This window comes from Peromyscus maniculatus, chromosome 2 (genome assembly GCF_049852395.1).
Source record: "Peromyscus maniculatus bairdii isolate BWxNUB_F1_BW_parent chromosome 2, HU_Pman_BW_mat_3.1, whole genome shotgun sequence".
Taxonomy (NCBI): domain Eukaryota; kingdom Metazoa; phylum Chordata; class Mammalia; order Rodentia; family Cricetidae; genus Peromyscus; species Peromyscus maniculatus.
In genome coordinates, this window is record NC_134853.1 from 21,313,779 (window position 1) to 21,340,571 (window position 26,793).

Below are 26,793 nucleotides of genomic sequence, written 5' to 3' on the forward strand. Positions count from 1 at the left end.
TTTGTGGGGCCAGGACTCATCCTGGGTACATGAACTTTTTTCGAGTCCATTCCCTATGGTGCCATTCCTTACTCAGCCTTGACACAGGGGGGAATGGAGCTTGAGCCTGCCCCAACTTGGTATGCCAACCCATGTTGAATACCCGAAGGAGGCCTTACACTCTATGAAGAGTGGATGGGAGTAAGATGGGGAAAGGTGGGTGGAGCAGGAGAAAGGGAGGGAGGGAGGGCGAACAGTGAGTGATATGTAAAATGAAAAAATTTAAATACATAAGTAAATTTAAATAAATAAGTAAAACTTAAAAAGAAGAAATCATATTTCCTTGAATACCTGAAAGTTTATTGTTCTCTTTCAAGGTTTATAAATGAAATGATAATATGACTGCTCCAAGGTATGGTTGAAGAGAAGGATTACATTGTAGATAAGGGAGAGCAGAGCCAGAAGCATCTGGAAAGTCTAGACTGAATCAGTCCTGAGAGAAGAGAGGAAGAGAAGAGAGAGGGACAAGATTGGGGAAGGAGAAACAAGGAAGCCTGTAGTCAAAAATGGCAGTGTTTTGGGAATCAGAAGCAAGAGAAGGGAAGAGACATCCAAGGGCTGGAGAAATTTAGGGTAGGGGGCAGGGGCGAGGGGCAGAGAGGAGCCTAGAGGCCAGCATGCACTTTCATGTGATACTAGGCACCTCAGTTAGCCATTTGTCCTGAGTTTCTTTAAAACTCCTCTGTTGGGATTAATATTTTCTGTAAGACAAATTGCTAAACTGTCTTATTAATAAAAAAAAACAGAGCCAGATATTGGGGTGAAAGCTGAGAGATCAGAGGAATAGAACAAGCCACAGCCAACCTCACCTTACTAACTCCTCAGCCTCCAGAGAGAGTTACTTCCTGTATACTTATGCCTATATGCCTTTCTGTGCTCTGCCATCTTACTTCCTCTTTCTGCCCAGTTCTACCACTGTCTGTCTGTCCAGACCTCCAGACCTCTATGGTTAACTAACACTGGGATTAAAAGCATGTGTCACCACACCTGGCTTTGTTCCCAATGTACCCTTGAACTGAGAGATCCAGATGGATCTCTGCCTCCCAGATGCTAGGATTAAAGGCATGAGCTACCACTGTCTGACTTCTGTGTTTAATATAGTGTCTGGCTTTTTCTTCTGATCCCCAGAGAAGCTTTATTGGGATGCACAAATAAAATGTCACCACAAATTTCTATTGTGATTTTTTTTTGCCTTAAAGATCACATTGAAGGTGTTGGATTTGTTTTTATAATGGTAACTAAACTGGAGGTCTTTTAAGACTTTCACATCAGGTGTTGCAGCAGTGCAAAAATACTCTCAGGATTTTCTTGCCTCACAGGAAAGAAAAATGCAATTGTCCCTAGGCAGACGTGTTTTAGTAAACTCAATAGGGTAAGTATATTCTTTCTAATCTTGTCAGACTTGAGCTTACCATCCCAAAACTTCAGAAATGAGTTAAACAGGTCATAATAGCTTTTCAATTATTGGCTGTATTCCTTCACCACATTAGTGGATATGTGTGTGTAAATAAATGTAAAATATATACTTATAAATATATGTGATTATAAATACATATTTATATTTAGCACTAAAGAAAGATTTGGGAGCTGGGGATATAGCTATGCTAGAGTGCTTGCTTAGTATGTATGAAACCCTAGTACAACCCCTAGGACAACAAAACAAAATGAAAGAGAATTTAACTTTGGAAGATTTCAGATTTTACTCGTTATTTATCTTAAAAATACAAAAAGAAAACAAGTATCAGTATATAGTCATCAATAAGTACATGAAACCAAACTGCTATCAAGTTAAACCAAAATAAAAATCTTCACTGACAATTTGAAGAAAGAACCAGCTAAGGCAGTGAATGGAGCTTCTGTCTTAATGCACAACATAAAAAAGATAGTCAAAGATATTTGGTTACATTTCAGCTTATTTGCATAAAGGACTTTTGTTTTATTAACTTGGAAATTTTACATGCAAAACTGATAATCAGAAATATAAATATGTCTAGTTATATTAAAATGCTGACACTATTTAGATTAAAAAATAGAAGAAATTTCTATAGCAAGATCTGTTATTTAAATCTCTAATGAAATGAGTTCCTGAAGTAGCCCAGAGACTGGAAAGGCATAAAGGGCCAGACACTAAAGCCTTTTCAGAGTCCTACCTTGATGAACACATATATAGTTGAATTAAACACACAGAGGCTTATATTACTTGCAAACTGTATGGTCTATGGCAGGCATCTTGCTAGCTAGCTCTTATATCTTTTTTTTTTTTTTTTTTTTTTTTGGTTTTTCGAGACAGGGTTTCTCTGTGTAGCTTTGCGCCTTTCCTGGAGCTCACTTGGTAGCCCAGGCTGGCCTTGAACTCACAGAGATCCGCCTGGCTCTGCCTCCCGAGTGCTGGGATTAAAGGCGTGCGCCACCAACGCCCGGCCAGCTCTTATATCTTAAATTAACCCATTTCTATTAATCTATGTTTTGCCACATGTTCTGTGACTTTACCCATTTGTTGGCTTGTTGATTCTCCTTCCATGGCAGCTGGCATCTCTCCCCACCTTCTTCCGGTCTCTCTGTTTAGATTTTCTGCCTGCCTCTAAGCCGCCTTGCCATAGGCCAACCAAATGGCTTTATTTATCAACCAATCAGAGCAACACATATTCACAGCATACAGAAAGACATCACCAATTACACATAGATTTAACAATAGCTCTATCTGAAGCCTCACCTGAGCTTCCTAAGAATGTACCTCTGAATTCAAACTTCCTGAGTTCAAGTCCTGATTTGAACACTTATGCCTAACCCTTAGGAAAGTTATTTAGCTTCTCTGGTCCCCTAACTTTCTTTCTAAAACTGGTATAATAATAATGTAAATGTCACTGGATTCTTGTGAACAACTTAGTCCAAATGAAGCAATTAGAATTAGTACCTGGAATTCTAGAATTGCTCACTCAAGATTTGCTTCTGTAATGGCTTTAAAGTATTATATATTTAAAGTTATTTATTGCTGCATAGCAAGATACTCATCTGCTCTCTAGAGCTTGATGGTTCACATTCCCTCCTGGCTGTTAGAAGGCCAGTTGCCATGCTATGAGGATACCTAATCAGCTTTTAGACTGTCTTTCTGATGCACCATGGAAGCCTTCTACCAATAGCCAGCAAGGAACCCAGACCTGCTGAGATCACATGTGTGAGCATGGAAGTGCTCCAGCCAGAGAGCTTGTAATGAAAATAGCTCCACCAGATAGCATGGCTATAATCCCTCTACTAGGTCCACAGCTTCCACCAAAATAGAGCTAGACTAAAAAATGAAGTTTCTTCCTTAACAATAACATTGAAAGTCAAAGATAGATCTCTGCATAGACACATACCTAGGAAGTCCAAGCCCTCTGTGACTACAGCTATTCATATAGTCATGGTATTCTGAGCTTTGCTGAGGAACAGGAAAGTGAAGCACATTCAGATCTGTCCCTAAGCCTGGGATTCTATGTCTTTTTCATTGATGTAGGCAATTTTTTTTAATTGAAACTATTTTTTTTCATGTAATATATTCTGGTCATAGTATCCTATGGGCAATTTTAAGCATAATTAGATCCTAAGGTCTTAAGAATCTGACTTTTGTGTCCATCCAAGTTTTGAAAACAATAGGTGACTTTTTTATGATTTGGTCAGTAGAATATCTGATATTAAAACTGTTGTTTTGTTTGGGTATATTTTACCTCCTGTTATTTTGTTTGTATATTATGGCTTGCAGTTTTGTATTTTTATAGATCATGTCTGTGAGTGAATTGTGTGTATGTATTTCTACTGCTTTTTTTTAGTATTGCTTGTTTTAATAGTTATTTGTTTGTTTTTCTTATTTGTCTGTCTGTTTTCTAATAAGAGACAGTAGGCATAAAAATGGATAGGTGGGGAGGTGAGGAGGATCTGAGACAAGATGAGGGTGATCAGAATATATTGTATGAAAAAATTTTATTTTCAATAAAAAACACTTGTTAGAATAAAGAAGCATTTATGTGTTTATACTTTTATAATTTAATATGTTCATATAATTTTGAGATCAAATTCTTTGCTTTTTGTATTGCTGTCCTCTTCTGTTACCTGACTGTAGGCAGTTCTCTCTTGTTTTGTTGTCTATTTAAAGGTTTAGGACAGGAGTTTTCAACCTTCTTAATACTGTGACCCTTTAACACAGTTCCTCAGGTTATGGGGACCCCCCCAACCATAAATTTATTTTCATTGCTCCTTCATAAATGTAATTTTGCTACAGTTATCAATCATAATATCTGATATTTCTGATGATCTTAGGTGACCCCTGTGAAAGGATCATTTAACTCTGGTGTGTGTGTGTGTGTGTGTGTGTGTGTGTGTGTGTGTGTGTGTGTGTGTGTGTGTGTGATGACCCACAGGTTGAGAACCACTGGTGTAGGCTAACTACTAATGAGTGTGATTCCATCTCCTAAGAAAAATGTGCACTTTCTTTAGGCAGAGAAATCCACAAAAAAAAAAAAAAAGGAGGATCAAATTACCCAAGATAAATAATGAGAGAGTGAAAACACAAAATAATGACATTACACACTAGCCAGGGCAGCAAGCCCTAACTCCACCTGGCACTCCCTGGGAACCCACAGGCCACTCTGATCAGGGAGACATAAAGGCTAACTACAGATCTTCACCTCTCAGTCTAGTCCTCTAAGTCCAACCCCCTAGTTTCATCCCCAGCTCTTGAGAAGAACATCTGGTGCAGCCCCACCACCCCCATCTCCAGTGGAATACAGATCTCCACCTCCTGAACTCCCTCCTCACTGTGTGTGCAGTCAGGAAGATGAGAGAAAAGGGCTGATGCTCACCTTGCTTTTCCTTTTATCCTTCCTGTGACTGTACCCTACCAATGGTTCTTCTCAGTTCAAGCTCAGGATTTTCTTCTCTAGCGAAACCCTCCTGGCAACACACTCATAGACACACCCATATCTGTGTTCTAGTGGTGATTCTAAATCTAATCAAGTTGACACTGAATATTAACCATCTAAGACCTTAATATCTTTCTTAAATCTACAGACCCATCATCCAGAGAAAAAAAACAAAAAAAATTAAGCATCTGATTTAAAAGTTTTAACTCATTTATTGAACATTTTTTCCCCTACAGCTACAGAAAAAAAGAACATTTTTTTTGCATGTGTATGTGTGTGGTGTATATATATGTGAGCTTGAATGAGTTTGGAAGTGCATGTATGTGGTTGCATGTGCACATATGTTTGTGTGCATGTAAATGTGGGGGGCCAGATTTTGTCATTAGATATTCTCTTAGTTAGGGTTTTGATTGCTCTGAAGAGATATTATGACAATGGCAATGCTTAAAAAATAAAATATCTATTTGGGACAGCTCACTTACAGCTCAGAGATTCAGGCCATTATCATCATGGTGGGGAGCATGATGGTGTGCAGGCTGACACAGTGCTGGGGAAGTAGCACTTCTAAGAGTGCCCCTCCCTTTGGGGGGCATTTTCTTTCAAAATACCACAGATATCTTCCTCAATCATGCTCCATCTTTTTCACCAAGGGAAGGGTGCTTGCTGAACTCATTAATTAGGCTAGTCTAGCTAGCCAGCTTGCCCCATGGATCACCTGTCCCTGCTTCCTATGAGCTGGGATTACAAGCAGGCTGTCATACACACCTAGTTTTTATATAGGTTTTGGAGATCCAAACTATGGCTTGCATGCTTGCATGCCAAGTGTTTTATCCACTGAATCATCTCTCCAAGGTCTTACTATTTTGCCCAGTCTGGCCTTGAACTCATAATCCCTTATTTTTACTCTTCTAGTGATAAGATTAGAAAAACATACCCTTATACTTAATCACACATTCCTTTTTCCTTCAATAAATGGATAACACTATAACATAGACCTTATGAGGTCACAAACAACTTTTAGACACCCAGAAGTACTGAAATAAGATCATGTACTGCTCTGACTATTATGAAATCAAACTTGAAGTTAAGAATAATCATTGCAACAGCAAAATCTTCAGAGTCAGAAGCAAGCAGATCTCTGTAAACTCAAGGCCAACTTGATCTGTATAGTGAATTCCATACTATCATCTAGGATTAAATAGAGAGACCCTATCTCAAAAAAAAACCTACAGAAAATATGCAAGTTCATGAATATTTACCAAAATGCTACTGAACAAATAATGGGAAATGGAGAAAATATACAAATTTATGGAAATTAATGGGACTGGATATGAAACAGCCTGAATCTCAGGAGGCACAGTAAAAGTAGCAGCAAGAGGGAAGTTTGTGGTAAACTCCTTCATTACAAAATCAGGAAGGTTTCATAAACAATTTAACAGTGTATCTCAAGGGTCTAGAAAAGCAAGCAACCCAAACACAGAATTGAAGACAGAGAAGAGAGGTGGTGGAGAATAACTAAGAAGAAAGTATATACGGAAAATGCAAGGCTGAGAGGAGGATCACTGGGTAAAAGAGCTTTCTGCTCAAGCATGAGAACCTTTGTTGACATGGCCCAGAACCCACGGCACAGCTGAAAACAGCAATGTGAGCTTTTTAATCCTATCTCTACTATGCAGTAATGGGAGGTGGAGACAGGAAAATTTCCAGGAGCTTGACGACCATCTTGTGGAGTAGACAGAGAAAAGAACAACAACAAGGAGACTTGTCTTAAACAAGATAGAAGGCAGGACTGTCACCTAAGGTAGCCATCTGATCTCTCTCTCTTTCTCTCTCTCTCTCTCTCTCTCTCTCTCTCTCTCTCTCTCTCTCTCTCTCTCTCTCTCTCACACACACACACACACACACACACACAGTGCTTGCATGTGTCTGTATTCACACATGAATATTGGTACATAGACAGATATACATGTACATATACAAATACACACATTGTGTATACACACACACACAAAAAAAGAAATGAATACAAAAAAATATAAGCAATTAATGAATCAAAGAATTGGTGTTGTAAAATGTTAAAATAAGAAAAAGGTCCACTATATTAAAAACCATTGAGACAATGCCCTGTTGCTGGAGAGCTTCTCTCCAGGTTCCACCAATCCCCGCAGTCCCACAATCCATGTATAAAATAATCACTCAGACAGTTATATTACTTATAAACTGTATGGCCGTGGCAGGTTTCTTGCTAACTGTTCTTATATCTTAAATTAACCCATTTCTATAAATCTATACCTTGCCACATGGCTGGTGGCTTACCGGCATCTTTACATGCTGCTTGTCCTGGCGGTGGCTGCAGTGTCTCTCCGCCTCAGCCTTCCGCTTCCCAGAATTCTCCTCTCTCTTTGTCCCACCTACTTCCTGCCTGGCCACTGGCCAATCAGTATTTTATTTATTGACCAATCAGAGCAATTTGACATACAGACCATCCCACAGCAATGCTCAAATAAATAAAATTAGAAACAGTCAAAACAAAAAGAGTATGTGCAGAACTGCTATAGGATGAAAGGAATTTGCACAATACATCAAAGCTAAAACCCAGTAGCCTACAAATATAACTGTATTTGGCACTAAGTCTTTAGAGATACAGTAATTAAAATGATCTGAGTCCCTGGAGTGTGACTCCATCCATCATGCAAAAAAGGGGACATACACAGAGATAGGCAGAGGAAGGAGCCCATGTGAAGACAGAGGGAAAGATGCTACCTACAAGGCAGAGAGAGGAGCCTAAGAAGAGAACAGCCCATCAAACATCTTCTGTCTGGGATTCTAGACTCAAGAATTGTGAGGACATGTTTGAGCATTGTTTTTAGCCCTTCAGTCTATAGTACATTACTATGGCAACCCTGGCAAGACAGGCACCATTAAGAAGAACACCTGGTACCTCTTAAGGAGGTGGAAGTAGGTAGTAAGACTCATTATGTGCAGGGAAGGTGGAGGACAGAGCACACAGTGAAGAACCACACTGAGGGAGGGTGGAGCTGAGCAGCTGTAGGGACAAAGAATCATTGCCCACATCTACCACTTATGTCTCAGACTTCTCAGACTCCACAGCCTCAGTGCGTGAGCATATAGTGCTGAGGATGAGTTTAGGCAGCCCCATCAGCTGCTTCTGAGACAGCTCTGCTTCTGAAGGGGCTCAGAGCTGGAGGGATTTAAATAATTCTTCTGAAAAGAATTTTGTCAAATGAGGCGTTAAAATTTCATTGCTGTTTGAAGTATGATCTGGTTGGACACTTCTGGCTACCCCTGCAGCTGATGGACCTATGGAGCCAGTGCTCATAGGGGTCACAGACAGTGCCCTCACCTTCCCTTCTGTGGCAGTGCCTGTGTTTTTCTGGAGCTGCTGGATTCTATAGGCAGGGCAGACCCACAGGCAAGGAGGAATGGATTCTACTGAGACATAGCATCAGGAGTGTCAGCAGCAGGACACTGTGAGGAGTCTCAGGGCAGGAGTCAGGGTCAGACAACATGAGATCTAAGGAAGTCTGCTCTTTCTGATGTCTGTGAAGATGAGAGAACCTATTCTGCTCTGAAGAAAAGAGATGCCTTGGTTCTCTCTGCACACAATGACTTAGTGTGAGATGGGAACCATGTCTATTATTTAGAAATAAAAATAATGTGGTTCAGGCAGCTGTATGGGGGCAGCTGTTCAGGGTACATTTTCAGAAAGACTCATAAACCTAGCAGAAATAATCCTTTTCTGAAACTTACACTGTATCCACTTAGTCCCTAAGGGCCTGTTGAGGCTGTGGTGCCTCACTAACTGGTATCTAGTCCAAGACAAGCTAGGAAACCCTGTCTACTCTACTTCCCCTAACCCCATCCACACTGAGAAAACTTTGAATTGAACGGTGCCAAAAGCCCAGTTCCACATTTCTGGCAGATGTTGTAACTGCCTTTCTGACATGGCCAGCCCACCCAAGTGCCTTCACAGGGGTTTAGCCTTTCACTATACTTGGACACAGTCCCATCTATGGGCTGGTAGGTCATCACCCCTCACCTAAGGTCTATTAAAAACTCCCTGCCTTCACCCTGGTGCTCAACTTCTCTGTCCCCATTATTTGGGATCTACGAACCCACCCAGAAGCAATGCCTATAAACTTGTATTTATCTGCTTTTAGTCTGGTCTGATCTGGCCTTTTGCGTCAGCAGAAACATATCATCTACCTTTGATAATGAACTGTAATTTAGAAGGGTAAGCCAAATAAAGCTGCTTTTGGTCACGATGTTCTTGTAATGACATTTCATTTACCTCTCTGCTTCAAAATGTTAAAACCCATTTGTCAATTCTAGTGCAGTTGAGTTAAGAAAATCACTCATTTTGCCTATTGCCCTAGCTTCATTTCTATTGCCATGATAAAATGCACTGATAATAGCAACTTAGCAGAGAAAGGCTTAATTCTGTCTCTCTATTCCAAATTGCAGTCCTTCACTGATGGGAAGTCAAGGTGGCAGGCATTGGAAACAGCTTGTCATGTTACTTCACAGTCCAATGCAGAGAGAGAATGAATGCATGTCTGCACACCTCAACCTACTTTCTATGTTCTTCATAAACATTCCAGGACCCAAGCATGGGATGGAGAGCCTCACAATGGAATGGATCTTCCTACATCAACTAATGTAATCAAGGAGATCTTCCACAATCATGCCTACAATATACCTGATCTAGAAAACCCCTCCTTGAGTCTCCCTTCAGGCGATATTAGATTGCATCACATTCTGAGTGGTGTAAGGAGATACCCAGAAAGACAAACATGGTATATACTCACTTATAAGTGGATATTAGATATAAAGTAAAGGAGAACCATGCTATAATCCACAGACCATGAGAAACTAAGTAACACGGAGGGCTCAAGAGGGAAAACTTGGGTCTCCCTTGGAGACTGGACTACATTGTCTACCTTTAATATGAAGGGAGGCACTTAGTCTTCCTGCAACGTGTTATGCCATGTTTTGTTGATATCACAGGAGGATTGCAAATTTCTAAACAAATTGAGAAGTGGATGGGGGTGAAGCAGGGGGGAGGTTGGGTGAGTAGGGACTGGGAGAAGAGGAAGGAGGGGAAACTGCAGGTCTGGATGTAAAAATAAATAATACAAATAAAAAAAAGAAAAAAGATAAAAAATCATCTTAAGTGATGTATCCCAGACCAAGAAAGAAAATGTGGTATGTATTTGCTTATATGAGAGTGCTAGGTATTAAGTCAATAATACCCAGCTACAATAAAACCACAGAGTTAGGTACTAGAGGGAACAGATAGATCTCATTAGGAAAATTAAGTAGAATAGATAGATCTTGATGAAATGGGAGCTGGAAATGGAGTATCAAGTGATGTTGGGTATGAGGGACTTGGGGATGAAATACAGGGACAGGCAGATAAAATTAAGGTGAATTCAAGAGGTATTATAGAAACCTAATACTGTATAAATTTCCTAAAATATATACATATATGAAGGTGGTCTAAATGAAATTGCCAAATAATGGGGCAAATAGATTCCCAACTAGCCATTTCCTGACACCACATGATGCTTCCAGTATTGGGTTTGGGTGACATCTAATTGAGTTGCTATTCAAAGTGGCACCAAGGAAATCCCCCAAATGATCCAGGCTGTTACCAAGACTATAGGTTGTTCTCCACATACCAACTGTAAGGCTCCATTGCTAATAGCAATACCCACACAATCAGTGAAAATGGATATGTCAACATAGAGCCTTTATTACTGTGTTTCAGTGTCTTTGTTGCAGGGAGATGGTCTATATGGCATCAAAAAAGAAATATAACCCCAAGCCAGCCACACACCCTTTTTGGGTATAGTACCTTTAAGATATGCTAGGGCAATAGTGGCACAAAGCTTATGGAATAATCAACCAATAACTGATTTGACCCAAGGCCCACTTCAGAAAATGGAACCCGTACTGGGCACTGCTTGAGTGACTAAGAATTTGAGACTAGTTATCGCAGGGGCCTGTGGTAAGACCAAATCTACAACTCTAACAAGGAAATGCAAACAGGACAGATAAAATTGATCTTTTTATCTTCAAATCAGCACCAAATAAGCACTCAAGAAATATAAAGACAACACTTTTTTAAAAAAATTTAAATCATTAACTTTGATTTTAAGGAAACTAGAAATTCAATAGAAAATGGAAGCTCTAGAGAATAAGCAGAAAAATGGAAAAATACATCAACTGTATATGGAATTGCACAAACTGAGACTTAAATTTTTGCATCAAAGCAGGGCTTTGGTCATATGTAACAATTATTTCCTTATTTTAAAGCCAAGCCTTTCTTGGGTACTTTTATTTATATTATTTCAGTTTTGAAAGTTACCATCATTAATTTTTTTTATTTGAAATTTGTTTTTAAAATGAGGATGTCTGTTTATCAGATACATCAGGGATGCAAATATTAAACAGTAATTGCAGATAGCAGGTCAGCTTCTCAAACCAAACCAACTTTACTTTAAAGTGTATCAATGGCACGTAAAACAGCAGTCCACTGAGAAGGAAGAGGAGCACATAGATGTAATGCATCTTTGGCGACTTGACAAGGGGAATCAAGACCAAGCACAGGCTGATGGCCATTGCTATGACTGTGAATGGCAAAAATACCTAAAAAGATAAAATTTAATAAAGTAATTAGATGTGAAAATCCATGTGTGGTAGCTACGTATCTACAAGCAAAAATACTATGCTAATGATAAAATCAGACCAAATAAGATACTTTGTTAGGCAGATATGCTCAGCACTCAGATAAACGCCCCAGAAAGAAAAGTGTTGGAGATTCCTGTTGGTGAAGGTGTGGTGTGAGAGAATGAACTTCTATTTTGAGTCTTCCTGAATGGAAATAGTCATAAACATTTGCTGAAGAGATGACCACTGTGGGCATAGATGGCATGGCTTATTCAGAAGGAGTTTTTAAGACACAGTGAAGATCCCAACAATCTTCCAAAGAAGATTTCTTCTAGGATTAAAGAACCATTCCCTCTCCTATAAACTATTTCCTCATCTAGGATGAAAGTTCATAAGTAGAAAAGTTGAAGAGATAGAATTTGTTGTTAAGCAAGAAGTGTTGGAATTTCAGAATAGCATCTATTTCTCATTTGTTAAATCTGCTCCTGACTGTAGAGGATAATGGCATACACAGATAGGAACATAACTAAACAAAGAAATACCATGTCAAAAGATTCATAATGCCCTGTCCTGTCCTTTGCCTAAAGAACTATCTTTATCTTACCTGAATCCTTAAGTAGAACTTTAGAGGTTTTCTGTTGGGTAAAACCAATGAACCAAAATTTAAAATAAAAATAAAGACCAGATTGTCATTATTTGCTTCTCAAGTTGCTGAGTGATAACCTATTTACTCCTGCATCTTTTGAATATATTCCTTCAATAAGGTTAAGTATCTTGCTTCACATAGAACAAATTTACCCAGCCCATTTTTACCTTATAAGGTCTGTGTAGATTGGGCTCCTGGTACCTCAATTTCAAGATTCCTATCATAGATAACATAGTCCAAATTGAATCCATAAAATAAAGATAGTTGATCAGTTCAATTAAGTTTGTTAAGATGATTGCAATGGATCCCATACTGACATTTAGAAGCACAGCTACGAAGGGGGATGAGTGAACATTAAGGGTACTAAACATCAAGGGCAGCTGGCCTTGGTCACCTGCAATATATGACACTCTTGCTGACTCAAGTACATTAATCACAAGGTTGCTAAATAATGAGGCAGAAATAACAAAGGGAACAGTCCATGTTAATTGTGGAAAAACTCTGTCAGTCCATGTAATAGCCACAGCATCTGCAGAGAAAAAATACACAAAAGCAAGTGTGTTGAGAAAGAAAATCTAATGATACAACAATAATATTTTACAAAGAAAAATCTAAAAATCTAAGAAGAGATTTTAACTTTGTTATTTCCTTTTTCACATTTAAATCATAACTTAGGTTTATGTACATTTTAGTTCATCACACTGCACAATGAATGGTTCTTTTTAATGTCTTTCCCCAAAGACCAGGAGCTTCATGAAGACAAAGATCCCTCCTATCTTGTATATAGCATGATTAATTCATTCATTGACAGGCACAACCTAGTTAATTTTTAGTAACTACTTAAATGTGTTAATTGTGTTGAGAGAATATTTGAAGGCATGCTTATTGTCTAAAACTAGCACATAGAATGCTGATAAACTGCTTCAGAGTCAGAAAAGGACAGCAGAGCACTGTTTATAGAGAAATGAAACTTATCCAACTACAGTGCAATATTGAGAGCCACTGGCAGAAAAAGTCCATGAGAGTATACAGAAGTGACAACTAGAGTTCAGAAGGTCAACCTATCAGAACTAAGGGTTCTGTTAGAGAAAACCATCATACAAGGCGTTATGGAATTACTGCCTTTTGAAAGAATTGGCTGTTTCCTGATGTAAACTTCTTGCGCAATAACAGCTATGATTCTCCCCATTTACCGTGCATTTCCATGTTATGTGTACATGTAATCTCACGATTGCATCTCAATCTTGGGCACAACTTTCCCTATACATTTGGGATAATTGGATAACTGTCCCCAGCTTTGTTTATTTTTCATTAACATAAATCTGGCCAGGGCCATTCTCTGAACAAAAGTATTTCAGAAAAGATACCTTTTTCCAAGGACAAAACTGAACATAGATAAACATTAGCTCATCTCACCCACAGATAAAGAAAATAACCACTAGCAACTAAATCTTCAACTCCTTACCTTCACCCCGGATTATTTACACAACACCTTAAGAGATTTACTGCTCACATTCCTGGGATGATGTTTTAGCCACTTGCTAGTAGCACTGACTCAAGGAGATTGCCATTAAGGCCAGGGAAGTGATAGGTGCCAAGCTTCTTTCTTGTGCAAATTAAGTTTAAATTCCTCCTCAGTCGAGTGCTATTCCTAGATTTTTCTCCTCAGCAATTACTCTGAGAGAAAGTGCTTTTACTAACCAAATGCTACATGCTCTTACATAGGTTGCTTAGCCACTGAGCATATGTCCCCTTCCTTAATGAGAAAGCTGCTGCAGCCAGGATGAGTTGGGGTGGAAGGGTTGGGGGTGAGTGGGGGTAGGAGCGGCACCAAAGACAGTTTACTTTCTAGTGACTTACTGATCCCTAACATTCTACCTAGCCAATTCTAGATTACAGTTTGAGCACATAAATTCCCTGATTGATCTTAGTCTTTAGTTGACCCTACCAGAGAACTCCCCTTTAGTCACTCCCCTTTTGGGGTTGTAATTGGAAGCTGACAATTATTGCTTATCACCCCTCTCTCTGCAACCCTGAAAACTTCAAACCTCGTGTTGCCTTGCCAAAGAATTACTGCTTGTGTATATATACTGGTTTCCTCACAGCACTTGGGGAATTGACTGAGAAGAACAAGATGAGGATGAAGATGGAAAGAACTGGATAGACATGAGAACAGCAGAAGGGACTGAGAGCCGAAGGGACTGAGAAGAGAACAGAAAAGAAACTGTGTAGATAGAATTGACTTAGAAGAATAAAGTGAATGGACTAAAGAACTCAGTGTGCTTAGATTCATGTGATATCCCTCAGATTAGTATCCTTATCTTCTTGTAGCATCTCTTCTAGACCCTGGTAGAAATCTCCTCAAGGCGGGCACTTGGGAGGAATTTGTTAGTTCAACATAAAGTACATAGAAGATGAACATAGACATTACAAATAGTTAAAATACTTATAACTTCTGAAGCTTGTCTAAGCTTCTGAACAGTGGTTCTCAGCTAGAGGTGACTTTGCTCCTCAGGAGTCATGTGACAATGTCTGGTGAGTTGTCTGATGTTCCATAAATTAGGTAGCAGCTTGCTGTTGGCATCCTAGTAAGTAGCAGTCATGTGTTCTGGTGATGGGAAGGACAGCTTCAAAGAATTAGCTCAATGTCAGAATACTTGTCATCTGTGAGGCTCTGTGTTCAATACCCAGAACCCCAACACAAAATTCACACACTCCAAATTGTTGATGATATTGAAGCTGGGAACTCCTGTAGTGGACCTACTGGTATAGAACATTCTTTTTTATTTCTTTTGTTGTTTCAAGATGAAGAGATATTATGAACATTGGTTTAACCATTCCAGGTGGTACAAAAACCACCAATATCCATCACTTGTGGGAATTTGCTTGAGGCAAATTTGTATTATGTAGATTCATGTTGCTGGGCAGAGGATTCTAACAGAATGACAACTCTTCAGGTTTCAAGAGAATGAGCAGAGCGGAGCCTAATGTCCTTGGGAGGTAGATGTCCTTTGAGTCATCATTTTATGCATAGGTAGTTGGTTTCTAGGAGGTCCCTAGGACTTCAGTATACCGAGCCGTAGCAAGCCATAAGATTTTCAAATGTTTTTTTCATTTAGAAATAGGGTCTTCTATGTAATTCAAACTGTCCAAGAACTTGCTGTGTAGCTCAGGTTAGCCTCAAACTCATGATCCTCATGTCTCAGTTCCCTAAGTTCTGGAATTATAGACACATATCACCATGCCCAGCTCTTAACCCATTTTAAAAAGACCTAAGTGTCACATCGCTTTTCTCTTGAATCTCCCACCATTTGGGGTGTTACTTAAAAGAACCCCATGCTGCAGCTCTAATTAATTTGAAGTAATGTCTTGTTGTTGCTCCCCCAAACACTCACACTGCACACTTTCAGATAGAGTTAGAAATGATTTCCCTACACTGCAATGGAAATCTTCGATTTCTTGGTGGATGTTCTACAGTGTGATTTAAGACAACCAGAGACAGACCATGTGTAGCTCTGCCAGCATTGAGTAGAAAAACTTATTCACAGTACTCCTTCCTTCATCTTAACTCTATTCAACAAGTGATTGTTTTCATTGTTCTATTCATTTCCATATTTATTTCATTTAAAAACTACTTCATACATGTCTTTGGTAAAATGAACATTGAATTTGCTTTTGTTCACTTTCTAACATACTTTGATTATATGCACATACACATCCATATAAGTGTTTTAGGTAAGTCTCACTATTTTGTTCTTTAAACAGAAGTCATGTACTCATTCTGTATTGATAGATTTATATAACTTTTTTTTAGTGTTTTGGCAGATAGACAATGTGCTTTAAAGCTGCACTTGGTGGAACACACCTGTAATGCTAGAACTTGGACAGCAGGGGGCAGAAGGAGCTTATTGCAGGCAACCCAGGGCATGTAGCAAGCCTGAGAATCCAAAGAAAGAAAACGAAGAAATAAATGACTTACTGAAAAATCATCGAAAGTAAAATAGTTCAGACTTGATACCCCTGAGAATGACAGCATCTAAATATTTGACTTAACCCCTCACGTGTTCAGTTCTAAATAGTTCTATAATTACCCACTGAGGTACTAGAGGTGGGACTTCTTTGAAAAGGAACTAGTGAGTGTATACATTCTTCAATGAGAGAAATTTTACAAAGTTACCCTCCAACAAATGAATGTATCTATCTATCAGAAACTAATTCTAAAATTCCCACTTACATATACAACCCCTTAAACACACCTAGCACTTGAGACAAGCTTCCTACCAGCTGTGCCTGAACAAGGAAGCCTTAGCTTCTGTCTCCACGTAACCTCTTTATGTTTCACACTGTCTTGCCATAGGTTAATAGCCCCTAGTTTTAGCATGGCTTAGAAGCCTCTAGAACACTGTGTAAACACTCTGTCAGCAGGATTTCTGGAACACTTTTGTTCTTAGGGTGAAAATGGTGGACCCAGGAATCCTTACAATGCTATGTCCACATCCCTCATTCTAATGGGACATCCTTCTTCATAGAACTTTTCACAATGTAAATTCCATTTTTCCCCTTAAGGGAACAATAAGTAAGGAAACAGGTCAGAGATCTAACACTAGGACTTGAACACCTTACACAGGAACTAATAGAGCAGATTGCCATAATTTTATCGACTGTGCCTTGAATAAAATGTAACATCCAATTCATACTGTTATAAATATCCCACATTTCCTTTACAAAACTGTGAGGTCTTTTTGTTATGCTCGAGTGACAAAATCTACCCCCAACCCTTTGAACTCATAACTTTAAGTGCTTATTTTTTTTTTGTTGATAGCTTTCCACACTAGTCATAAAAGTCATGAACCTATTTAAATTTAGTATTAATAATAAATAACAAATCACCCACAGTCCCATCCCAGCTGACCACTGTTGTTCACAAGTTTCTATTTCATGAGAATCTGGAGCCTGCCATTTCCATTATTCATACATTATAACCATTGTCCTCTTAGTATCCACCAACAATAGGGCCTTTTCAAGGCTCTGGGTGCTCTGTTATACAGATTTACTTATGTCATTTACTGGAAACTACTGGTTATTTTGGTGATATTTACTTTTGTCCTGCCATAACTAATGATACAGTGACTTTCCATAAATCTACATTTTTACATATGGTTCTGCATATTTTTTAAATTTAAATTCCTAATATAATAAAAGAATAGGTATTAAAATTTACATATAGTAATTTGGAGTTTACCTTAAGTCTGTGGATTAGAAGACCCAAAGAGAAAGCAGTAAAAAACCAAACTACTAGCTACATTAGTCAGAAACTTCCCAAGTTTCCCACACAATCCCTAACTATTGTTCTAACTATACAATGACTTCAATCATTGCAACATGCCAGAGAAGGTTTTCCAATTCATAAATGATCAATATGTCAAGAACACTGTCAGGCATAATAAGTACCAGCCTCAAGAAATCGCAGCAGCCATTCTCGATGGCCAGTGGCTGTGGTCACACCCACAACTAAGGTTACAAATGGACCCAAACAGTCAAAGCAGTTAGTGAGTCACTGTCTAGGTTTATCCAGGGTTACATTTGGTTTGTTCCCACAAAAACTTGGTTTCATTTATGCTCTCATCACTAGGATACCTAGAATGATAACATGTCAACTCTGGAACAATACACCACAAGACAACATTCTGGAGAGCAGTCACATTCCACTTGAGGCAATTTGCTGTTGTTAAACCTTTTCTTAGGCTTGAATGCCCCACAAATAAATAAATTATTGTGTTTATGGAGATGAGAATAATGATTTTTAGTATTACACATTGAATATAATATAATGAACCACCACATAATGCTACATAAATATGTAGTTTTACGTCAATAAATAGTGTTTTCTAAAGCTTCACTTAGATTTACATACAATGCTTCAGACACTTACTAAAATAAGAATAGTTGCTCAAAATGGGTTAGTTCCAGAACACCTAGTAATAAATTTATCTCAGCAAGTGATAACTAGAAGTTGAAAGATGGTATGAGAAAATTGTTGGTATTCAATTTTCCTTGTTTTACTTTTTTCTAACCCATATTTCATTTTATCCTTTGAATCTGTTGTTCAATTTAGGATTTAGGGTGCTTATTTATGTCATGATAGTCTTTCAATTCGTGAACACATACTTACTTACATACATACATATATGGTCTGTCTATTTATTCAGGCTTGTTTTAAAGTCATTACATCCTGACGCAGCTTTGCATATTCTGAATTACAGTTAAGCATCACAATACCAGGTATATTCTTTTTGCTTTCATTTGAAATTTTTAGCCTGTAAGACAAGAATTTCTAAAGAATTTTCAATATATTCAGGGTCCTTATCTACCACAAAATTTTAGAGTTCTTTAAGATAAACATTTTATATATTAATCATAGTCACCAATTGACATTCAGTGTTTCCTTATTCAACCAATATCATAAATTTCAAATTTTTCTTTCTTGGTGTTACTCAAATTATTGAAAAGCAAGCATTTTGAAAGTTTTTAAAAATCCCACTACTGATTGCATTGTGTCACTCTGTTGAGATCATTAAAGCAATAACTAATGTTTTGAATCTGATCTATGACATGGGCCAGCACTATACATACCTTTTCCAGGTTATCAGAAAATGCAAGGCTGTGCTGGAATGTGAATCTTGCTTCTAAACCAAATCATATGCTTTTCAACCAGATTAAAAAATGAGTAGATTCAATATAGAACAATCATCAGTATGAATTTGTAATAAATAGCAAAAATGACACTTAACTGTACTAAAAGGATTGCATTTTATTTATGGTCTTGTCATTTGTATACTAACCTGTTGAGAGGATTTCCCTGGGAGTCAGAACTGTCAAGTAGGAAATGTTAGCCAGTAAATACACCACAGTTATCAGAGGCAGTGCTGTAAATATACATCTAGGAATTGTTTTATTGGGTTTCTTCAGTTCTCCTATAATGGATAAAGAGAAGCATCAGTCTCTGTTTAAAAATGTGTATCTTAAATTTATCTTTAAAATTGTTCATGTGTTGCCAGGCAGTGGTGGCTCACACCTTTAATACTAGCACTCAGGAGGCGAGGGCAGGCGGATCTTTGTGAGTTTGCGGCCAGCAAAGCTACAGAGCGAGATCCAGGAAAGGCTCCAAAGCCACACAGAGAAACCTTGTCTCAAAAAACCAAACAAAAAAATTGTTCATGTGTCAAATTTTGGACCTTGTTCTTTCTGTCCACTCTATAGCCATCTTTCTCCCCTCCCCCTTCTCTCTCTCTCTCTCTCTCTCTCTCTCTCTCTCTCTCTCTCTCTCTCTCTCTCTCTCTCTCTCTCTCACACACACACACACACACACACACACACACACACACACACACAGTCAAACTTTTGCGCACTGATCCTCTTCTGAAGACACTAGAGTATGGGCTCATGATTCTTGTTCCATTTGTACCCTTCCTTCATCTCCAGGCTCCTCAAGTGGAAAATAAGCTCTGTGTTCAGAGCGTAGGAACAGAAGGTGAGCAGAAACTTCATGAGGTTTAACCCCCGCCCCACTCTTTACTGTCATCTGTTTGAAAGAGATTCTACATTATTCAAGATGCTGTAAGCAGTGTTCTAGATCTTTTATGGCAGAGAAAGCTACCTAAACATGAAACATCTCTAGCACAAAAACAACAATGTGAAACTGGGTTCAAGTAGAAGCTGGAGATAACCTCTTTTGAGACAGTGGAGAAGAGAGGGAAAGAGGAGAGAAAGAGAGGGAGGGAGGGAGGGGAAGAGAGAGAGGGGAGGGGGAGAAAGAGACATTCATCAACAAAAGGAAAAAATTAATAAGAAAATATAATCGCAAAAATAGTAAAGAACCTAAATAACTAGCAAAGAACCTGAATGCACTATGGTCACTACACCAGCACAATCAGGTTTTCCTGAATTCATTTACACATTAACAGAAAGAAAACTAGATTCACTGGGAGTGTCAAATATATGGTCCCAGAAAAGAAAGAAGAAAAGGGGAGATTGTTCAATAAAAGACAAGTTTTGTCATGAAAGTAATCGTTCGATTTCCATAAACACATTGGGAAAGTCAAGGAAGATAGTTGAATCCTTTAAATACAATGAAAGATGTTCATTTCATACATGCACTGTATCAGCCATGAACTGATTCCTACCCTCTCCCCAGAAGATTGATAATTACCTGCTACGAATGTAAAGCATCCCCCGCCTGAAAATGCAAAGTATCCTTGGAAGACAGCTTCTGTTATCTGGGAGATCTCCGGAAACTCTGCATCGAAAGCATTCTGAAGCCTTCCCACAGTCTCCTTCTTCCCTCTCACCAACATGAACACCCCACTGAGGGAAATGATGCCCAGTATGCCAATCTTCAGCACGGTGCTCACTGTCTGAAGCCATGACAGCTCTTTCACACCACGAGAATTCAGAATTCCCACAATCCACAGCACTGCCAGGGCAAGGCATTTCTTTGGTAGATTCGGAGAAGAACAGCTGGGATAGAAAGGCTGAATGCCATACTCGGCGAGTAACAGTGCTTGACTGGCAGTTAGCCCTGGGCCCAGAAACAAGGAGGTCCAAAGATTCAAGAAGGCCATGAAAGGGCCAAAGCATCTCCTGATGAAATAGTAGTGAGCCCCACTGTATGGGAAGGCTATTCCGATCTCTGCATAGCAGAGAGCACTGGTCATGGACAGCACCGCACAGGCAGCCCAAATACACAAGGAGACTCCCACATTCATGCAAGAGTACTCCAGCACCCCCTTAGGGGACACAAAAATTCCTGCACCAATTATATTAATAATTAGAAAATTGACCCCCCAGAAATATCCAAGGTCTCTCTTGAGCTTTATTTGCTTTCCTTTATCCATTATAATTGAAAAAATCAATTCTATCTAAATTATAATCTCTAAATATGTCTCAATGTACTACTATAATAGATGTTCATGGACTCTCTGAAATTTTAAAATCACGTAGCCCATCTGTTTCATTTTCCTCAAACTGGGCTACTTTTAATAATTAGCAAAGTATTTGTGACACGGTTAAGTGAAATAAAATAGATTACCTATAAGGGCTTAATTTAACTTGTCTTTTAATTATTATCAAAACAGGACATTCAATTGAAAAAGAAAGGAACTTCAAAGAAAAAAGGCTACGATTACAGTGTAAAGCTCAGCCAAAACTCCCAAGGCTAGAACACTGGTCCTACCTCTAAGACAGGTTCTAAGAATACCTCTCAGCTCTTAGAAAATGCTCCAACTGAAGGGCATAAATTAACTGTTCTGACTCAGAGACGGCTCAGTAGGGAAATTCCTGTCTGCAGGTCATTAGTCTGCAGCCACCAGCTGTGGTTGTTTAAAAAAATTTTCTATGTTGAGAGTAGTAGTTTGGAAAAACAAAACTCCATAATGGACTTTCTTGAGAAGATGTACACAGGACCTCCAAAAAGACCTTACATACCCCTGACAGCTACGTGACTGTTCAGGGCCATGACAATGTCCAGGAAATATCAGAAAGAATTCCATACACAGCACAATTCTCACAGCTGATGAGGAAAAATGGATATTCCTAGAGAAAGAAAAACTAAGTCATTCATGACCAGCAGATCTGTCCTAACTGGCCTCCAGCAGACTAAAAGACATGAGATAATAACTCAAATTAACATGAAAAAATAGCCTATCAAATCAGCTGTACAGAAAATATTTAAAAAGAAATATGGATGTAATTTTTAAAACTATTTTGTTTTCCCATCTGATTAGAAGGCTTATGTTGATGGTCTTCTTCTGCTCAAAATTACAAACTGAGATGTAGGATAATGAAAAGTTGTTCACAAAAGTTATATAGTAAATTATACTTTAGCAGCATCCAGGCACAGAAGATTTTATAGAAAATATATCTTTTGGTAAAAAGTTTTAAAAGTCAACAATAAAATGATTTTTTAAATTGAAATGCCCAGCTCCATAAACCTATAGATCATTAAGGAAATAAAGCTGATTGTTTTTAAAAGAACGCTATGCCAGAAACATATTTGAACACTTTTGTATCTTTCTACAATGTCAGAATTTATTGAATGGCAATAAATTCACAAGGTTCAGCAGTTTCACAGACACTTTGTTATATAATTCCACCTACATTGGTAGATTGGCCAACATGAAAGCAAGCTTTCTTATTTCATTCTTAATTACAAATATTAACTTTCATATCACACAGTATACTCTAAATATATCTGTGCATATATATATGTATGTATATATACACGCACACATTTTAAAGAATGAGTACAAGTTCAAGAAAGAACTTGATAAGAGTTCAAATATTTCTGATTTAGGCTGAGAGAGTCTATATTGATAAGATAATGAACCAGATTATTGTCTTGGGGGAGCTGTTTCTGGAGCTGTTAGAGTTGCAATTTTAAGAAGTCCATATGTAAGGTTAAAGACCAAGACAGGGTCTGGGATCAGGAAATGGAAAGTTCAAGCCCAAGTTCAAGGTATAGATGGGCAGGCAGTTGAATAGGTCACATCAGAAGCAAGGATGGAAGCTGAGTCAAAGCTCTGAGGACAGTTGTGGAATCTTCTGCTTGGAGGCTCATGATGTACGTAGCAGGTATCAACTGATACATTGGTGTGGGACCATGCCATAGCAAATTAGATGTCCATCACATTATGGGGTCCAAGTGAAGAAATTACATCATTTCCTTGGTTTAACATGGTCTGATAAGTTTAGGGAACTGGTTTCTCTGATATAATTTTAACATACCCATATACCCTACAGTAAGTGTCTCTTCACCTTGATAAATTATAGGGTTGTAGATGAATTTCTAAGTGGTCTAATTAAATAAAAAACATTGAGCCAAATACAGGGGTGAAAGCCATAGAGATCAGGGAAATGGGAATAGTCACCAGCCAACCTTACCTCACCAGCTCTGCAGCTTCCAAGTGTGAGCTACTTTCTGTCTTAACCTCGTCTTTATTGCCTTGCTGTTCTGCCCCCCCACTGGCTATCTTAGTCCAGCTACCTCACTTCCTTGTCACTTCCTGTCTGTACAGGCCTCCAGGTCTCTATGGTTGGTACTGGAATTAAAGGCATGTGTCACTACGCTTGGCTCATTTCTCTGGTGTGGCCTTGAACATACAGAGACCCATCGGATTAAGGGCCCATGCTACCACTGCCTGACTTCTATATTTACTTAAAATGGTTTGCTATTTCTGCTGATCTCCAGGCAAACTTTATTAAAGCACAAATAAAACATCACCACATAGGGTGGCTCCTTTCTATTTCCAAAAATAACTTATGTATCAGTCTGTGCTCAGTGGGTGGTGCTTGACAGATATTTAGCTTCTCGGTCCATCCAGGGGCTGCGATCATCTTTCTTCCTTAAGACAGAGTCAAAGTAAAACACAGTCTCCCGGGCCAAGGCACAGCCTAAACATCCAATGTTTTTCTTTTTCATTTTTTTTTTTTTTTTTTTTTTTTTTACAATTTGGAGTAAATTAGATTTCAACAATTATCTTTGCTTTTTTGTTAAGAGATATAATACTATTAAAAGCACAGTCATCATTAACAATAATTTGATTTTTAAAGTTAATCGTAAGTACCATCAAACATTTTAAAATTCACATTGTTTTTTAGATAGAGTCTTAAGAGCAGTTTACCCAGTCATTTCTTTCCAGTGTGTATTATCCTCCATGATAAAATATAGGCTAAGTGAACCATAAGTCATAAATCATATGATACAAGTATTAATGAGTTGATAAGCCTGTAAATTATATAAACAGAGCTCAATTTGAAATCAAAAGTCGAATGAAACATAGTAATTAAGACAGTGTGAGCAGTTGTGTTTGACAAGACTGTGAGCCCAATACTCAGGACATGCAAGTATACAGAGGCCAAGGCTAACTGAGCTACATAATAACTTTGAAACCAGGCTGTCTTCCAATTCACAACTTCTCTGCCTCTGTCTACCATAACTGATCTTTAACAAATATGGAATACCCAGCGTCTAGGAGCTTAGCTACATTCGGCGTAGGATTATTTGAGGGAGAAAAATCTACGTACACTATGTTCTTATATCTGTCAACTTTATTCCTCTAAGACAAAATTCTATCAATTCAGCTATAGCTCCACCAGGCATTCAAGGTAGGAATAACTCTAGACACACCAAGCTCCATATCTGTTTACTTTATTTCTCTGAGATGAAATCCTGTCTCCATAACTACAGTTCTGTCCAGTTCCCTAGCTCATAGTCCAGCTAACAACTAACTCTTATGCTTTCAGCCTCATCTTCGTCCTCTGTATCCTCTTTCTCCATCTCTGCTGCTCTCTACTCCTGGCACTCAGAAAACTCTACCCAAGATCTGTTTACTCTCTACAGAACCTCTGTCATCCTCTCTTTTCTCTTGCCATGACATTCTGACTGTTTCTCAGTCAGAATGGGCACACAGTTCTCTGGCTCCTCAGGAATGTTGTTTTACTTCTCACCTTGATAAGTAAACCCTCTTTTGTTCTCAGTCAATTGCTCTGGAGAACCACTAGGCCTCCTCAAGGCGAGGGAATGGTCTGTGCTTCATTAGCACAAGAAAGAAAGCTATGCCTCTCCTGCCAGCTTGTCTCCTAAGCTCAGCAGGGCAGTTAGTAACTTAGTAGGTTCAGCAGATCTGGGGAGCTGAACTGTTTGCCAATTGGTCTGGGCACCCAAGGATCTCATAGCAGAAGACAGCTGGAATATTAAAGGCTGGGTAGCACCAAATATTCATAATAAATGGCTTTGCCTTTTGACAAACCTTTGGCTGGTCAAAGTTTAGCTTTAACACACAGCTGAATCTCTATAATATATTCATGTGGTCTGCAAGAAACAAAGACTTTTTTCTTAGAAGGAATTTGAAGTTATTCTGGTAAAGGCTAAAGACAAAAGAAGACTCCAAAAAATGCAAAGCTTGTTTGAGACCAGAATGTTAACTAAAATGTAGACACATACACAAAAATCATTCTGGGATTCAAGATGGCAGCAGCTGCCAGCACCACTGTTCTGAGGTGCTGCTCTGAGGAGTCTGACAGACCCATGGAAGCTTAGGCCGGCCTCCAGTGCTGCCCACAGGCTGCAAGCAGGCTGGCCCTGCTGGGGTGCCAGCAGGGTGGCTGGCAATGGCACGGTGGTATAGAGCAGCTTGGAGCTCCCACAGGTCCTGCCCTGGGACACAATGCCAACCTCACTGACTCTGAACAAGAAAAAGATATAGGAGACGAAAAATGGCTGTATTTTTTTAATTAACTCTCCTTGAAAGACTTCTGTTGTTCCTGCTGCCATTGAAGGTCTTATTGATGTCTATGGTCCTTGTTTCCACTGGAGGCCATGCTAATGTCCACGATGGTTCATGGTGCCAGTTGGGGACCATGTGGATATGCATGATCTGAGCTGCCACCAGAAACCATATTGAAGTCCTGTATCCAACAGGTTGTCTGAGACCGTGTTTATGTCCATGATCCATGCTACTGACAGCTGCTATGGGCAAGGAAGCTTCTTTTCCAATGACTACAGACACATAACTGAGAATGAGAGACATTAGAAACCTCTGTGACAATCTCCTCCTCTCAAAAAAAAAAATGAGAAGTAAACGTAACAGGGGTGCATTGTATGAAATTCCCAAATCATTAATATAAAATATTATGTTGAGGACAAAAATCATTCTCAAGAGGTCTCATACACAATTGGCTAGCAAGATTTTGGAAACTGGAATAATCATCTTCTTTGCTATAAAGTTGCAAATTACTTGATTACATTGTATCCACCTTGTCCTAGGACAATATGGAAATTGTCCACCTGCCCCATGACCCAAAAGGCTAAGTCTTGAGGATCAGAGGATATATTACAAAGATCTGAGTGGTGATACCAGGGGCTTCTGAGCTCACAAGTAGTACAAATGAAGAGATTCTCATTTTTATTATTAAACCAAGCAAAACATATTAAACAGTTAAACAAATATAGTACAACGAGAGATATACCTGTGTTATGTCTTATCACCTTTGGTCATGTGAAACAAAAACAAGAATCTTCATCCCAAGTATTTCACTTTCCTATAAGAGATAGTGCAGACATGCTAGGGCATTCCTGCATGTCCTTGCTCATAAGTGTATTAATTTATCATTGTTTCTAAAGTCCACTTTGTGAGAACATTCTGTATTCTACCCTATCCACAGTTCACAGCTTTCACAGGCTCCCACAGGAACTGATCAGGTTAAGAGGGACTCTAAGAAGCGATGAATAGGGATACCACTAGAAAAAAATGTAAAGCTGAGAAACCATTAAACTTTCCATGGAAGTACTTTCAGTTTGTTTGTTTGTTTATTCCTAGCTTGTTGGTTTCATTAACAGCCTAGTATTATATAACATCTGATGGCCTCGTTCTTGGTATGAAGACCAGGCTAAAAACCTGTAGAAATCTTCCCGCCTCTGCTTCCCAAATGCTGAAATTACAGGCATTCATAAAATCATCTTTT

At 38.7% G+C, this 26,793-nt stretch overlaps 1 protein-coding gene across 1 annotated transcript; it reads right to left on the bottom strand.

Moving 5' to 3' along the window:
* Window positions 1–11,210: 11,210 nt before the first annotated feature.
* LOC102913152 (solute carrier family 7 member 13-like) lies at window positions 11,211–21,292 on the bottom strand. The gene is made up of 4 exons (XM_006994729.4): window positions 20,483–21,292; window positions 19,116–19,247; window positions 12,441–12,802; window positions 11,211–11,606 (listed from the first exon to the last, which is right to left on the bottom strand). Exons 1-4 carry the CDS (start codon window positions 21,165–21,167, stop codon window positions 11,358–11,360), a joined length of 1,428 nt encoding a protein of 475 aa, XP_006994791.2. The 5' UTR covers window positions 21,168–21,292; the 3' UTR covers window positions 11,211–11,357.
* Between the last annotated feature and the right edge of the window lie 5,501 nt (window positions 21,293–26,793).